The following is a 17,131-nucleotide window of genomic DNA, read 5'->3' on the forward strand; positions in this document are numbered from 1 at the left end:
ACTGTTCCTTTTGAAATATAATGCCAGTTATTTAAACATAATTTTTAATGCTGAACTTGTGTTACCAAAGCATCAACATTGCAACAATAAACAGCTTTACCTATATTCCTTAGTTCCGAAGACATTTCAAATTGTTGTCCAGCGACTATCAGCAAAACTGCAAGGTCAACTCCGGTATAAAGAGATGACTGGAGCTTGTACCCTTTGCGATACCTACAATCACAGAACCATCCAGTTCTTAATATATAATATCACTATATATTATAGTAACATAGGAAAAAATGTGTAAATAATGGTACAAACCAAACTTCTTGTGAAAATTTTTACTACTCTTATTGTTTCCAGCCCTCCCTTCAATCTTTATAAACAGCTATGTACAATATTCAAATATCTTCTTAAAAATTTCATAGTAGAAACACAGTAAATTATACTAGGGAGTTTAAAAATTATTCATCAGGATTAAAAAATAGAAACCATGACCATTGTATAAAATGAGGAAGTTATGTTAAAGTGTACAAAAACTTTTAAACCTATTATGACTCTACTCCCAAAAGGAGACCACAATTTGATGTCCAAGTTTCATTTTTACGGTTAGACCCCATTTGTATGTTGAGTTTTTTTATTACATATATGTTGCATCAATTACAGGCTATTTCTCTGTAGGCCATTTGTTTGTTTGCTTATATCACAAAATGGAATCATTTTTCATGTATGAAGCAGTACTACCAGAATCCTAGAGCTCAAAGAACTGTAAGAGCAGTGGCATAAAGTGACAGAAGGGGCAGAATCTATTACATTAGGATAAAGATACAAAACTGCAAATACCATTTGTATACCAAAAGGTTAATGGTGCCACTTTTAATTCTCTTATTTATTCTTTATTCTATACATAAAAAGTTTCTTTCTCTTCCACGAGTAACTATGAGTACAATAATAAAAGAGAATCTGATCAATAAAGTATGCCAAGGAATTCTAAAACAGAAGTTGTTTTGTCACTAGTGTGACAAGGGAATTAGATACCAACAAAATATTAACTGTAGAAGTGAGAAGTTATTTAAAGTCATTAAAATCTGGTTTTATAAACTTTGGGGCCAGAGGACACCAAGATAGTCCTTCCAACCCCAGCCAACAAAATTCCAATAAAAATGAAAACTTTTCCCCTGTATGTTTTGGGGATTTTAATTCTATATCTTATTGTATTGATTTTTTTTCAATTTCTTGTATAATGAAAAGTTATCAGGGAAGAGTGCCAACAGAGTGACTTCTCCATGCCCCTTATCAATAAATCAAACAGGTTTAGCTTAGGGACAGACAAGACTTGAACTTGGAGTCAGGATTGCAGTCCCTGGTTTGTCTCTGACCAGCCCTGTGACCTTGGATCAGAACCCCCTATTTCCCTGAGCCACATGTCCCACATCCATACTTGAGGGCCTGGGTCAGACAATCGCCAACGTCTCACCTGAGCCAACATGCCCTGACCAGAAGACTAAGCTTCATTTGCTCCTGTACCCACAGCCACTACATTTTGAAGTGAATGGAGAAAAGCTCCTAAGACTTTCTTGAAGGAGCCACAGGTAGTAATTTCCTGACCTGAGGGTTGAATTCTCACCCACCATGGTGGGAATACAGCTTCCTATTTTGACTCTGCCAAATGTTAATTTTTCTTCCTTACCCTTCTCCTCCACACCCTGAGTGATTCCTCTCTGCCATTAGTGCATCAGGTACTCCTGAACTAAGAATAACACAAGGTCCCTGCCCTCCAAGAACCTATACCATGATAAAGGTGATATGATCCATATATAATTAGTGAAAGTAGAAGCATGACTGTGATAAATATACTAAAACCACACAAATGGATGTCTAGAGGGACTCACAGAAGATATATGGGGTAATCCTCAGAGACTTCAGATGTGGCATGAAAATGGCTAGAATTATAATAGCAGAAATCTGGAAAGTGAACCCCCGGCATAGAAAATGGATGGAAACAGAGATTGGAGTTTGGGGAGCTCCTAAGAACTTTAGTTTAATTGGACATATATCAGGCCATGGAAAATAAGACTAGAAGTGAGTTGAAGAGAGTTTGCAGAGCACCCAGGACAATGATTTAAGTTTGAATACTTATTTAATAGGGAATGGGTAGCCATGGTGGGGTCTTTGAATTTTAGAAGGATAGACTTTAGAGACACCTTTGAATTTTAGAAGGATAGACTTTAAAGAGTATACATAGAGAGCCTACATAGGATATTATTAGAACATTCCTGACACATGAAAAAAGGTGCTCACTGGAAGGTGGCAATGGGAAAGGACTGGCAGGGAGTGAGGAAAGACTCACAAAAGGGCTGGAATTGGGGACTGATCACATAAGTGAAACTTATCAACCATCAACTAAAAGTTTAAGACTAGGAGGCTGAAGGTAGTAAGAAAACAAGACAGTGGAAGCCATACCTTGTGGCAATGAGAAAATTACTTCACCCTTGGACACAGTTAGTCTTAAATACCAGCACCATCTTAAGATAGAACAGGTGGACAAAGAGCTGGCAATGTGAGGCCACAGCTTAAAATAAAGGTTAAGCTAAAGACCAGCTAGGGGTCCCAAGATGTGGGACTGACTAGGATCACCAGGGAAGAGTGTGTGGACAGAGAGAAGGGGGCAGAGCAGTGGTTCCCAACCTTTTTTGCACCAGGGACCAGTTTTGTGGAAGACAATTTTTCCACAGACCGAGGGTGCATGTCTTGTGATGATTCAAGTGCATTATTACATTCAAGCTCACCTCCTGCTGTGCAGCCTAACAGGCCATAGCCCTGAAGTTGAGAAACCCTGAGGTAGAGGACAGAGTCTCCAACATGTATGGAAGGAGAACAAAGACAGGTAGGTAGGTAGGTAGATAGGTAGATAGAAACAAACAAACAAACAAACCAAACAGCAGTCATAATTAAATGAAAATAGAACAGCAATGCCAAAAGCTCTTGTAATGGAAATGCATAATGTGAGCTGTTGGATCCAGGTTTTGACTTATCATTTTCATCACTACCACCCTAGTTCAAGTCACTATCAGCTCTCTCCTAAATTATTTCAATGATCTTGTGTTCCCTGCCTTTGTTTTTGTCCCTGTGGTAAATTGTTCAATGGCCCAAATTCCTCTCATCCCACTGTACATGTGTCTTTGCAATATGACTTTGCCATTTCTCCCACCCATACAGAGACTCTTTCTTTACCCCTTTAAATTTGGGATGGCCGTGTGATTTGCTTTGACCAATAGCATGCAGTAAAACTGACCTTGCATGAGTTCCTGGTCCTAAGCCTCAAGAAGCTTTGCAGCTTCCACCTTTGTTCTCTTGGAATGCAGCCTACCATGTAAGAAAGCTGATATAAAAGTATTAGAACCACATGGCAGAGAATGGAGGCTCAGCATCCATACTCAGCACCAGCTGGCAAACATGTGTGAGGCTATCTTGGACCTTTCAGCCCTCTCACCCTCCAGCTGACTGAAACTTTAGGAGTGAGCCCAGCACTTGGAGAGTGGAACATCAGCAGAGGTTCTGCCTGGCTAGTCCACAGAATCATGAGAATCACTGTTTTAACCCACTAAATTTTGGAGTTGTTTGTTATATAGCAAATGATAGCTGATACACCCCTTTAAATGTATTCTTTGCATAACAGTGAGAGTACTCCAGTTAAAATGTATGTCAGATCTTGTTACTCCTCTGCTCAGAACACTCCAATGTTGTATTATCTCCCTCGGAATAAAAGGGTCATTTTCCCTCACATTTCCTGCCACTCTCCACTTGTTCATGCCTACCATCCTCGAGCTTGCCCAGCATGCTTCCTCCTCAGGGTCTTTGCCCTTGCTGTCTCCCTCTTCCTGGAACACTTTCTCCACAGTTATCTGTAAGGCTCATTCCCTCACCATCTTAACATCTTTACTCACCTGCATTGACCACCCTACCAAAAATAGCAGACAACTTCTCCCAACCCTCCTTTCCCCCTCCCTGCTTAACTTTTTCCCATAGCCCTCACCATCAGTTCATATCCTATATCTATATTTTTTATGTTACTTCCTTTACCAGCAATGCAAGGTCCATGAGGGGAGGAATTCACATCTGTTGTGTTTATTCCCACCATCTAGAAAAGTTTCTGACACACAGTAAACACTCAATAAACCTTTGCTGGATGGATGGATGGATGGATGGATGCATAGCTCATTGAGAAGACAATGCCTTCACAGTGAGGAACAAAGTTCTGGAAGGAGTAGCTGGGAAGGACTGTGCTAATCCTTCTAGCCCCTGTAAATGAGTGAACTTATGGGAAAAATGTCACCGTAAAAAACCCTGTTCCTAATGGTTTCCTTAGGGGAAAAAATGTGGAAATTCCCAAACTAGACTTATGGCATGCTTTTCCACTACCAGCAAACAAGTAGACACATATACATAGGAAAACATGTGGATGTATAGCCACTATAATTCTGTTCATTGCAGAGATGCACATGCTACTGACTAGGGTTGAGGGTTTACCATTCAATGGCGCTGTCTCTGCTGACGTAATCTTGGCAGTGTGAATCCAAAAACATGTCCTTGTAGATGGTTCCACACAGGCAGAACATAGCAGGGGTCGGGTTGTCACAGCTATTTAGGATCTGGAGTATGACCTGCAGAGCCTTATCACGGTCACCTTCCGAGTTTCTCCTGAAAGATTCATGTGATAAAATCATGAATGTCTAAATCAACACACAGGAGCATATATACATTCATTCTGTGAGGGACTGGGTGTGAGGACACTGTGTTTTATCAGAAAAAACATAAATTACATTTATGTTTCATATTAAAATATAACAGCTTCTTAAGATCCACACCAGACTCCCAGTGAAGATGGAGGCATAGGTAAACATGACTTGCCTCCTTGCACAACCATAGCAAAAATTACAGCTAAACTACAAAACAACTATCACTCAGAATCATCAGAGATCAAGCTGTATGGAAGTCCAACAACCAAGGAATTAAAGAAGTCACATTTATACAAATGGGTAGAAGGGGTGGAGACACAGGGATTCCAAATGGGTAGTCCCATATGCATGTGTGGTGGATAAAAATTAGGAAGGATACCTCAGGAATGATGGATCCCAGCCCCACACCAGACCATTCAGCCCAGGGATCCAGTGCCAGCAAGATAAGTCCCCATAACTTCTGGCTGTAAAAACCAGTAGGGGTTGGGGTGGCAGAAGAAACTGTGAGATTCTCAGGCATCTCTTCTTAAAGGGCCTGCAACAGACTTACGACTTATGCAGACTCACTCCCTCTAGGCTCCAGCACCCCAACAGCAGCTGGAAAAGTACCAGTGGTATGTGGGGAGAAACTGAAGTGTGTGGTATCAGGATGAGTGCCAGGAGACAGCTTCCTCCCAGAAAAAAACTCCAGAAGCTTGGCAGCAGCACTGTCCCCTTTCTGAGCCATAGAGCAATAACAGCATATTGGAGATTCCATCAACCTGGTTCACACAGCTTGCCCCACCCTAACGATTACCTAAGGCTCCATCCCATCCAACTTACAGGTGTGCTTTTCTACATCAGGCTACACTACTAAGACAGGGAGTCAAATTAGCTTTAGCTAATACACAGAAACAAACACAGGGAGGCTGCCAAAATGAAGAGACAGAGAAATATGGCCCAAATGAAAGAACAGAACAAAACTCCAGAAAAAGAACTAATCAAAATGGAGATAAGCAATCTATCAGATGCAGAGTTCAAAACACTGGTGATCAGGATGCTCAAGGAACTCATTGGGTACTTCAACAACATAAAATTGACCTAGGCAGAAATAAAGGTTATACTAAGAGAAATAAAAAAAAAAATTTACAGGGAACCAATAGTGGAATGGATGAAGCCTAGAATTGAATCAATGAGTTGGAACATAAGGAAGAAAAAACATTCAACCAGAATAGCAAGAAGAAAAAAGAATCCAAAAAAACAAGGCTAAGCTAAGGAGCCTCTGGGACAACTTCAAAGGTACCAACATTTGAATCATAGGGGTGCCAGAAGGAGAAGAGAAAGAACAAGAAATCAAAAACTTATTTGAAAAAATTATAAAGAAAACCTCCCTAATTTGGTGAAGGAAATAAACATAAAAGCCCAGGAAGCACAGCAAGTACCAAACAAGCTGGACCCAAAGAGGTCCACACCAAGACACATCATAATTAAAATGCCAAAAGTTAAAGAAAGAATCTTAAAAGCAGCAAGGGAAAAAGCAGAGTTACCTACAAAGGAGTTTCCATAATACTGTCAGCTGATTTCTCAAAAGAATCTTTGCAGGCTAGAAGGGACTGGCAAGAAGTATTCAAAGTGATGAAAAGCAAGGACCTACAACCTAGATTACTCTATCCATCAAAGCTATCTTTTAGAATGGAAGGGCAGATAAAATGCTTCCCAGACAAAGTAAAGCTAAAGGAGTTGATCATCACCAAGCCATTATTATATGAAATGTTAAAGGGACTTATTTAAGAAAAAGATCAAAACTATGAACACAAAATGGTAATAAATACATATCAACAATTGAATCTAATAAACAAACTAAGCAAACAAGAAGAACAGAAACAGAATCATAGATATGGAGATCATTTGGAGGGTTATCAGGGGAGACAGGGAAGGAGGAAAATGGGAGGAAATGTGCAGGGATTACAAGTACAAACTGGTAGGTACAGAATAGACAGAGGGAGTGTTAACAGTATAGGAAATGGAGTAGCCAAACAACTTATATGCATGACCCATGGACATACATATAAGTGGAGGATTGCCAGAGGGAATGGAGGGTACAGGGTGGAGGGGAGCAAAGAGGGAAAAATTGGGACAACTGTAATAGCATAATCAGTAAAATACATTTTAAAAAGATCCACACCAGTAAATTTCATACAATCATACTCAGTCCCTACTTGATCCCTTTCCCTTTAAATTAGACCTACACTGTGGGTGACAGCATAAAGATATCAATGTATTTGGAAAGACAGACAAAAATAATATGGCAGCTTTCTGTAACTGCATGGAGAGCAAGGATTTTAGAACTTAAGCCTGAATCATGTGGATAAGACAGTTTGATAAAAGATTGTTTAGAAAATGGCAGGGCTCCCATATTCAAAGCCAAGATGAATTGAGAAATGTATCTTGGCATTTGTTCTTTTTTTTCCTTTAACATATTTTTATTTATTTATTTATTTATTTATTTAAAATTGTTTTATTGTTGTTCAAGTCGTTTTCTGCCTTTTCTCCCCACCCCTCCTCACCACTTCAGCCCTCCCCACCTCCCTCCTCTGTCTCCACCCCCCATGTTATTGTCCATATGGTCTTTATAATTGTTGTAAACCATTCACCCTTTCCCCCCATTATCCCCTCCCCTCTGGTCACTGTCAGCCTGTTCTCAATTTCAATGTCTTTGGCTATACTTTGCTTGCTTGTTTGTTTTGTTGATTAGGTTCCTGTTAATGGTGAGATCATATGGTATTTGTCTTTCACCGCCTGGCTTATTTCACTTGACCTGAAATGTCCTGCTATCCTCAAACAGTAAAGGACCTTAGTTAAGTCCTGTTTTCTTATCTCATGTTATACCCACACAAACAGGAAATTTAGAAAATTCTTTCTATATTCATAAACCACAGTCTTTCCTATTATTTGATTATATGGTAAAATGTTCATTTACACACAGGAAATGGATTCCTTAGACAGTTGTTAAAGTAATTGTTGCCACAAAGTAACCTGACTGTGTGGCTGTAAAATGTTAAGTGTTCCTGTGAAAATTTGGAAGCAAATGTCCATCAGTAGTGGAAACTGATTAAATCAACCATAACTAATGATATTTGTATTCACATTATAAAATATTAAACATCTGTAAAAAGAAATGAAATAATATCTCTATAATGCTGCTATGGAGAGATCTCCAGAATATGTGAAGGTAGGAATATACTGTTCAGAGAATGCTTCCTTTCTTATTTCAGAAAATGGAGATGTGAATAAATATATGTATCTGATTTTATGTCTTTAAGATGTAAAAATAACTCTGGCTGGGGTGGGTCAGTAAATTGAGTGCCAACCTGAGAACCAAAGGGTCACTGGTTTGATTTCCAGCTGGGGCACATGCTTGGGTTGTGGGCCAGGTCTCCAGTAGGGGGTTTGGGAGAGGCAGCCACACACTGATGTTTCCCTCCCTTTCTTCCCCTCTCTCTAAAAATAAATAAATAAAGTCTTTTCAAAAATTAAAAAAAATTGAAGAATAAAACCAAAAGAAATAAAAGTGGCTATTGATAGGTAGAGGGAGAAAACATGATGAAGGAGACAAAACATCCAGGTTACACTTCTTGGAATTTGGCTTTGAAAATAAACAATTTTACATAATTATAAAAGAAAATGAAATAAAATTTTAAAACAGTGTTCCCTAAAAACACTGCTTGCCAATGAACATATCATCAGATTTTGTAGTTGGGACAAAACAAATAATGAACCTATGCATCTGGTTAGTGGCTTACCTACAAACGAGGAACTAAATATGACTTTAAAACACAGCAAGGAGAAAAATAAACTAAGCTTTGGACAATAGCATGAAATTTTGGAATAAAATGGAATCTGGAAGGGTCCCCAAGCAAAATCAAATGGCTTAACTTAATTTCTTGTCCCACACTTGCCCCCTCAATTTTGCCAAGAAAGCCACAGTAAAGGAGAGGTGCAAAAATAGAAAGAAATCATGTGCATTATCAAAGCACTTGATTCTGGGGACCTGCAAAAACTGAATTCAAAGATATCAGAAACTGCAGCCCCAAACCTTTTCTGCTCTAATACTGCCAAGATGAAAAAGGCAGCAGAGGGGCAAGAGGTTGGTAGTTGGGTTAATTACAAGGGAACTAATTTTAATTAAAGGTAGGCTCCAATCCCAACCCAGCTATCCTCTAGGAGAAATATGAAAAAATCAACCATACATGCTAATTGTCAAACCTAAAAAAGGTCTTAGATATTCAGGATGATTTTCAAAAATTGAAATTATACTTTCACCTCCACTGTTCTTTTAGATAAAATGTCTAGAGCACAATAAAATTATGAGATGTGCACAAAGCAAGAAAATGTGGCCCATAATCAAGATAAAACAATTAAAAAGTATCCAGAAATGACATTAAAATTAGCAGACAAGAACTTCAAAACAACTGTTAGAACTATATTTTTTCTATAAATATAATGTGTGTATGTGTGAAGAGGTAAGGTACTTTGTGAAAAATGGAAACTCTCAAAACTAACTAGAAGTCCTATAATTGAAAAATTAAAAAATGCAAAAAAACGTTATTGAATGGGCATAACATAAAATTTGGATACTACGAAAGAAACTAACAGTGAACTGAAATACAGGTCAATAAAAATGATCCAAACTGGGGTTGGATGGTGGAGGAAAGTGCAAAAAGAAACTTTTGGGAATAAAACACTCCATATCTTAATTGTGGTGGTAGTAACATGGGTGTATTTATTTGGCCAAAGTCATCAAATTGTGCACTTCAAATGAGTGCATTTTATTTTATGTAAGTTATGCCTTAATTATAACTTGAAAAAGTTAACTTAAAAATACGAAGAAACTAAATAGTGTTTCTAAAAGTAACGTGTTCTGGTGGGACAACCTTTGGTCTGTTTGGCCTCAGATACATTTCTATTTCCCCTGCTCTGTTCTGTATCCTACCTACAAATAGGACCTACTTATGCAATAAGGAAGAACCACTATTAAATTATCCCACCTCTGTTTCCATCATCTAAACCTTTCCCAGTCTTCTGAGTGTTGAGTAAATGAAGGAAGCAGAATATAACAGGTGGCGTGTTTCAAAACTCATCATCCTTACCTACTCAGTGCAAATGCATAGTGGAATTTAATACTATGTTGGTCGGCCAAATCACATGTAGGCAGGATTTCCAGTCTTTCTACCAGCATCACCATTCCATCATAGTCCTGTTGGCAAGAGGTCCCAAGGTTAGAAAGAGAGGAAACACAGATCTTCAGAGGTTTTTCTGAAAAGTTACCACACACCTAGGCTGTGAGACAGTCTAGGTATTTAAATATAAAGTTGAATGTGGCAAACTTTAGTTATCTTCCAAACCCATGGTAACCAAGTTTGGGTGGGCACACGACCACCCAGCTAGAGACTACATTTACTGAAGTTACTTACAGCCCAGCAATAGAGTTACCACTACCAGCACAGCTATGGGTTAAAATAAGCTGGCCATAAACATACAAGAAATCTTACAGTCACTCATCACATAAAGGGAAGAAACATCTGAGTCCTTCCTATTTTACCAGAAACAAATCCATCTAAACCAGGGTTTCTCGGCCTTGGCACTACTGACATTTTGAGGCTGGATTATTCTGTATTATGGGGCACTGTCCTGTGCACTGTGGGATGTTAAGCAGTATCTCTGGCCTCTAGCTACTACATGCCGGGAGCACTTTCCTTCCCCTCCCCTCTGAGATGTGACAACCAAAAATGTCCCAAGAAACTGCCACATGTCCCCCAGTTGAGAACCACTGCATAATTACCTAGGGGAAAATTGCTACCATGTTTGTCTCAGCTGGGTCCCCTAAGAGTGGTGCCATCTGCTACCCTTTCAGCCAGGCTTAGAATCACTGCTACTGGCCAACTTGCTGACAGCCAGACACAGCACAGGACTTCCCACCAAAATCCCATCTCTGTTTTGTGGCTCTGCACCTGAATGCAATTGCCCAAGGAAAGGGAAGGCTGTGTATTCCAAGAAGCTTCTGGCTCACCTTTGAACCTGAGAGCCCCATCAATGGAGGTTATAAAAAGAAGGACAGGAGAAAGCCAGCAGCTCAGGAACAAAGACTTCAAAAAAGGTTATCCCCATTCTCTTGTCCCAGGAGGCATAATCTAATCATTGTTATAATCCTATTAAAATCAGTTAGATGTATCTGTTTATCACTAGTGGCACAATGGATGCCTCTCTCTTTAAAGACCTGTAGGCAACAATCTTCAATATGGCTTTGGAATTATGCAGATAAGGTACTTTGCCTTAGTACATTCCTCCAAAGGGAAGGAAGGCAAGGCATCCTTAGAAATGGCTCAATATCATTCAACTTGGAGGGAGGACATGCCTGATTTCCTTCATGGTACCATATCCCACAAACCCTGTCTCAATAACTCTCCAGAAGTCTCTGACACTTGGCTTAGAATAAACATTTTCATTCCTTGGGTCATGGATGTGCACCTGCTACTCCTTTTCTCCCTATCACTGATGGGTGATGGTAAACAAAGAAGGAAGTGACAATGGCCTAAAGGAAGCAACACAGAGGAGGAGTTAAGAGCAAGGACAATGTAGCCAGTTGCCTCACTGTGAACCTTGACTTTGCTCACTGCTGTCTGACCTTGGGAAAGTCACTTCATTTCTCTGTGCCTCATGTTCTTCATTTGTAAAGTGGAGATAATCAGAGTATTTACCCCACAGGTTTGTGATGAGGGTTAAATGAATTAAGATTTGCAAAGGGCTTAGAAGAATGCCTACCTTAAAGCACATATAAACTGTTAAATTCTGCATTTCTAGTTGTTTTGCTGGAGTAGCCATCTGATAGGACAAAGCCTTCTCCGATATTTATACCACAACAGATATACTACATGACCTATGACCTAGCCACATAACCAATTTTGTCTATAAAACAGCTACCTAACCATGTACCTAGTATAAGAGTAGTTCATGTAAGGAATTCCTCATGCCAAGGAAGAACTCAGCATGTGTTGGCCTCAGATAAGTGTTTCATACCTGGGCATCACGGTAGGACAGCAGTAAATTAATGATGATATCTGAACTCAGAACATTGGTATTCTCTATGCGGAGTTTGATCCAAGCCAGCTCCTTCGCCAGTTCTTTGTCCTGGTATCTCTCTCTGGCTCTCTGGATATCATTTAACAAAGTTTCTTCATAATAAAAACTGGAGAGGGAAACATGAAAACATCAGGTTGCATCTCCATGCATCCAGGTCAACTTAAGAAGACCACAGAGTGATTTAAATTTGTTGTCTCCTTTTCAAGTAATTTTTTTCATGGAGATCGGGCATTGCCAAGTGGTAGAACTATCAACCCATTAAGTAGCTGAAATGAGTTAAGTATAGAGAGTAAAATTAGGATCTTCATTTAAAAAAAACAGAGCAAGCTCAATTAAATAAGTCTTTAGAAGAGAACACATAAGAACTGTTACTTTTTTAAAAATATATTTTATTGATTATGTTATTCAAGTTGTCCCAATTTCCCCCCTTCATCCTCCTCTGTCTGGTACCCCTATTCCTTCCAGCAATTTCCTCCCTTAGTTCATGTCCATGGGTCATGCATGTAAGTTTTTTTGGCTTCTCTATTTCCTATACCATTCTTAATATCCCTCTGCCTATTTTGTTCCTACCAATTATGCTTCTTCATCCCTGCACCTTTTCCATTATCCCCCTTCCCCCCTCAGCTGATAAACCTCCAAATGATCTCCATATCTATGATTCTGTTTTGATTGTTAGCTTCATTTTTTAATTTGAATATATAGAAATTTTAATGAGAATTCCATTATTTTAAAAATAAACTTGTTTTATATCTGGACAAACATATTACTATTTACTAATAACTTTCACAATTGTCAGGTAGCCAGAAACTAGTTTTAAAAATTCTTACATTACATATACATATTTCATTTACTTTGCTTAGTTTATTTTTTAGATTCAGTTGTTGATAGTTGTGAGTTTGCTGCCCTTTTAATGTTCATAGTTGTGATCTTCTTTTTCTTAAATAAGTCCCTTTAACATTTCATGTAATAATGGCTTGGTGATGATCAACTCCTTTAGTTTGGTGTTGTCTGGGAAACACTTTATCTGCCCTTCCATTCTAAAGGATAGCTTTGATGGATAGAGTAATCTAGGTTGTAGGTCCTTGCTTTTCATCACTTTGAATACTTCTTGCCACTCCTTTCTAGCCTGCAAAGTTTCTTTTGAGAAATCAGCTGACAGTATTATGGGAACCCCTCTGTAGGTAACTCTGCTTTTTCTCTTGCTGCTTTTAAGATTCTTTCTTTAACTTTTGGCATTTTAATTATGATGTGTCTTGGTGTGATCCTCTTTGGATCCAACTTGTTTGGGACTCTGTGCTTCTTGGACTTACATGTCTATTTCCTTCACCAAATTAGGAAGGTTTTCTTTCATTCTTTTTCCAAGTTTTCAATTTCTTGCTCTTCTTCTTTTCCTTCTGGCATTCCTATGATTCAGATGTTGGTGTGTTTGGAGATGTCCCAGAGGTTCCTAAGCCTCTCCTCATTTTTTAAATTATTTTTTCTTTTTGTTGTTCTGGTTGAATACTTATTTCTTCCTTACATTCTAAATCATTGATTTGACCCTGGCTTCATTCCCTTCACTGTTGGTTCCCTGTAGATTTTTCTTTATTTCACTTAGTATAACTTTCATTTCTGCCTGGGTCTTTTTTATTTTGTTGCTATATTTAATGAGTTCTTTGAGCATCATCTTTGAACTCTGCATCACAGTGTTTTAAACTCTGCATCTGATACGTGATCTGATAGATTGCTTATCTCCATTTTAAGTAGTTCTATTTCTAGAATTTTGTTCTGTTCTTTCATTTGGACAATATTTCTTTGTTTTCTCAATTTGGAAGCCACTCCACGTTTGTTTCTGTGTATTAGGTAGAGCTGCTTTGACTCCCTGTCTTAGTAGCACGGCCTAGTACAGAAAAGGCACCTGTAAATTGTGTGGTGGAGCCTTAGGTAATCACCAGGGCAGAGCAACCTGCTTCACTGCTTTGTGGCTCTGTATTGGGTGAAGGTTTAGAAAGGGGACAATGCCACTGCCTAGTTTCTGGAGGTTTGCCTGGTACTTGGCTTGTGCAACTGGCACCCTTCCAGCAGTTGCCCTGGTGCTGAATCCCAGAGGGGGTGGGTGTTCATACGTTTTAAGTCTGTGTGGGGTCTTTAAGCAGTCTCCTGAGGATCCAGCACTTTCTGCTGCTGCTGCTGCAAACCCCACTGGTTTTTACAGCTAGAAGTTATGGGGCTTTATCTTCCTGACGCTGGAACCCCTGGGATATGCGGTCTGGCCTGGGGCTGGGATCGCTTGCTCTCAAGGTATCCCTCCTGATTTTTCCCTATCACAGATGAATGTGTGACTGCCTGTTCTGCTGCTACCATCTCTCTGTGCCACACTGTGTCTCTGCCCGTCTCCAAATCTCCATCCCTCCTACCCATCTGGATGAATGTGGCTTCTTTAAATCTTGGTTGTCATACTTCTGTAGAGCTCCATTTTCTGACAATTCTGGGTGTTATTTGTTTTGATGTCTAGGTGTAATTCTTTCTGTGATTGTGTAAGGAGGTGAAGTGTGTTTATCAACGCCTCCATCTTGACTGGAAGTCCATAGCTAGTCAGAATTGTTACTTTTAGTAATCATAAAACTATGGCAAATAAGTGTGTATATAATACACAGCCTGGTCCAATACTGATAAGAAGAAGTCTTAAACATTTAAAGAAGGAAGTGATGCCCCACAGAAAGCACTGTGATATAAAAATATTAGTGCATTGCTTTAATATTTTATTTCCTTATTTGTCTATTGCTTATCACCCCAATGATAAGCAAATTAGCAGATTCTACCAGTGTTTAAAATTCTGTTATTGAGCCCTGGCTGGTGTGGATTGAGCACTGGCCTATGAACCAAAGGGTTGTCGGTTTGATTCCCAGTCTAGGGCACATGCCTGGGTTGTGGGCCAGGTCCCCAATATGGGGTGCATGAGAGGCAACCACACATTGATATTGCTCTCCTCTTTTTCTCCCTCTCTTTCTCTCTCTCTGAAAATAAATATAATCTGTTTTTAAAATTCTATTATTGAGCATAAAATTCTATTATTAATCTAATGAGTCATTAACTTGGATGACAGCCATCATTCATTTGGTGAACTATAAAGGCATCAAAGTTATTAAGGGGTCATTAGTTTAGCCTGACAAATAAAAAGTTATACTATGGTTTTGTTTTCAAGGCTAATTCTGAAAAATAGTTTTAATAAACGAAGAAACCTAGTAAGAACAGTAACTTTTAAGTAAATAAACAAAACACTGAATTGAGTATGGCTTGAGGACATCATATACATAATAAGCATGCAGCCATTTCTGCCTTTGCCAACCAGGGAAAATGTTACTAATTAATGTGAACTTGGAAATGGCTTCTAATCCCCTTTTATCACAGGACTCCAGGCAGCCTTTATCAATTAAGAGTTGGCACTTGAACTAACAACTTTGCCATCTTCATTATGGATGTTTTTAAATCATAAGCAACATTTACCCTCTCACTAACCATTGTCAGGTATCTTCCAGCTCAAGGGGTGGAATCAACCAACAGATATTTCAAGTCCTTTAAAATTAAACCAAATCAAAAGAGTTGTTTTCCTTCTGATACATATACACACTGAATAAGAAACAAGCTTGAGTCCACTTCTGGAAAATGCCTTGCTCATCTGGCTGATTGAAGCTAGCCTATCCCCTTGTCAGATTTAAGAAGATGATACTAGGAGACTTTTTTCCTACACTTTCCTTACTAAAATATTCATTTAGTAAGATGGTAGATAGCAAGGTGAGTTTAAATGAGGTTTTCCAGGAATGCGCCACAAAAGTTCCCCATTTGTTTGCTATGTTGGCATGTGGTCACAGATGTCTGGTTTTTCAGTCTTCTTTCCCCATAAACTCTGTAGAAGAAATTTTGTGTCCAGAGAAGTGGTGATGGGGTAGAAAAAGAGAACAGACTGTTAACTAAAGTGTACCTCACACCAATACTATAGAAGTTACCCTCCACAGTTCAGAGAATCATGATTTGAGCCAAAGTGGGACATGTGGTCCTTTACATTTCAAGTCAGTTCAGCCAGTGCTTTGCATTTTTATTTGTTTTAGAAGGACAAATCCTTCTCCTTGTGACAGAATTTACAGAAGTAAATCCTTTAAATTGGCTACAAGTGAAATAAGTAGGTCATCTGGTTAAGTAGAATCATTTTTCTGTCTTTAAGTTTTAGAATAAGAATATTTCAAGGCATGGTTTCTAAAGCACTGAGGAACAAAGAGGTGAGTTGACTTTACAAGGATACATAGCAAGGAATTGCTTGAGCTAGGATTCAAACCCAAACCTTCCCACTTCTGAATCAGTATTCTCCATCTTATCCAACATCAATCTACAAAGAACATGTCACAGGACATCCTGAGGTCAGGTTGGCTTCAGCTGGACTCAGTGCATCCCGAGCTTTATAGCACAAAAACTTATGTTCAGAATGACCATGCTGAGGCATTTTTAAAAACTCAATAGCTGAATGTAGTGTGGAGGGGAGGGAATCATCTTCAGAAATGATCTGAAAACACTGACTCTCAGAACATTAAGAAAAGTCCTTACTGTGTATATGAGAGATGATTACAGAGAAGTTGTGAAGGTCACACAGAGAGTTGAGGCCAGACACAGGGTCAACCCTGACCTCCTATCTCCAGTTTTACTCTCTTCTGGCTACACCTCAATGGCCCACCTCAGTGTAGGAAACAACAGAGTTCAGGATGACTTAAAATGATTGCTAGGATTCCCCATTCTCTTGACACTATGGTCTTTTGAGGGCACATCCATGAATGTGAAGGAAAGATTGTGGCAAAGCTCCCAGGGTTGTTGATGGCTGAGGGCAATTACCATGAGGTCATGTGGATTTCCTTGAGGAGGCTGCTTAACCTGTCCAACAGGGGCACGCACAGGGAACCCATAATGGTGACCAAGTCGGGCTGCACATACTCCGAGGAAAGACTCTGGAAGTCACTCTGGCCACAAATGTAATCATTGCATGGTTTAACGATGTATGAGATGATATAATAATTTCCAATATATGCCTGGAAAAAAAAACAAAGAGGTTTCACTAAATTCCAACCTTTAATTACTATCCTTTCACTAAGTTTTAAAGAATTTATATGGTGTCGGAAATAATTAATCTGTTCTTGTATTTAATTTTTAAAACTAGTGGAGTTATCTAGGAATTTTTGCATAATATCGATGTATCTTGGGAAACACACTTTTGCCAAGAATAAAAATTCAAATAAGGGATACAGCCTATTCAAAGTTAAATTCAT

General features: G+C 39.0%; 1 protein-coding gene across 1 annotated transcript in view; it reads right to left on the reverse strand.

The window, feature by feature from the left end:
* Window positions 1-17,131, reverse strand: part of MAP3K15 (mitogen-activated protein kinase kinase kinase 15) — an 80,472-nt gene that overhangs the window by 44,459 nt on the left and 18,882 nt on the right. The window contains exons 4-8 of the mRNA XM_036016847.1: window positions 16,701-16,894; window positions 11,778-11,946; window positions 9,851-9,957; window positions 4,513-4,683; window positions 101-213 (exon numbers count right to left, since the gene is read on the reverse strand). Of these exons, the coding sequence (XP_035872740.1) occupies window positions 101-213; window positions 4,513-4,683; window positions 9,851-9,957; window positions 11,778-11,946; window positions 16,701-16,894 (754 nt within the window). The remainder of the gene's footprint in view (window positions 1-100; window positions 214-4,512; window positions 4,684-9,850; window positions 9,958-11,777; window positions 11,947-16,700; window positions 16,895-17,131) is intronic.

The sequence above is a fragment of the Phyllostomus discolor genome, chromosome X (genome assembly GCF_004126475.2).
Source record: "Phyllostomus discolor isolate MPI-MPIP mPhyDis1 chromosome X, mPhyDis1.pri.v3, whole genome shotgun sequence".
In the NCBI taxonomy this organism is placed as follows: domain Eukaryota; kingdom Metazoa; phylum Chordata; class Mammalia; order Chiroptera; family Phyllostomidae; genus Phyllostomus; species Phyllostomus discolor.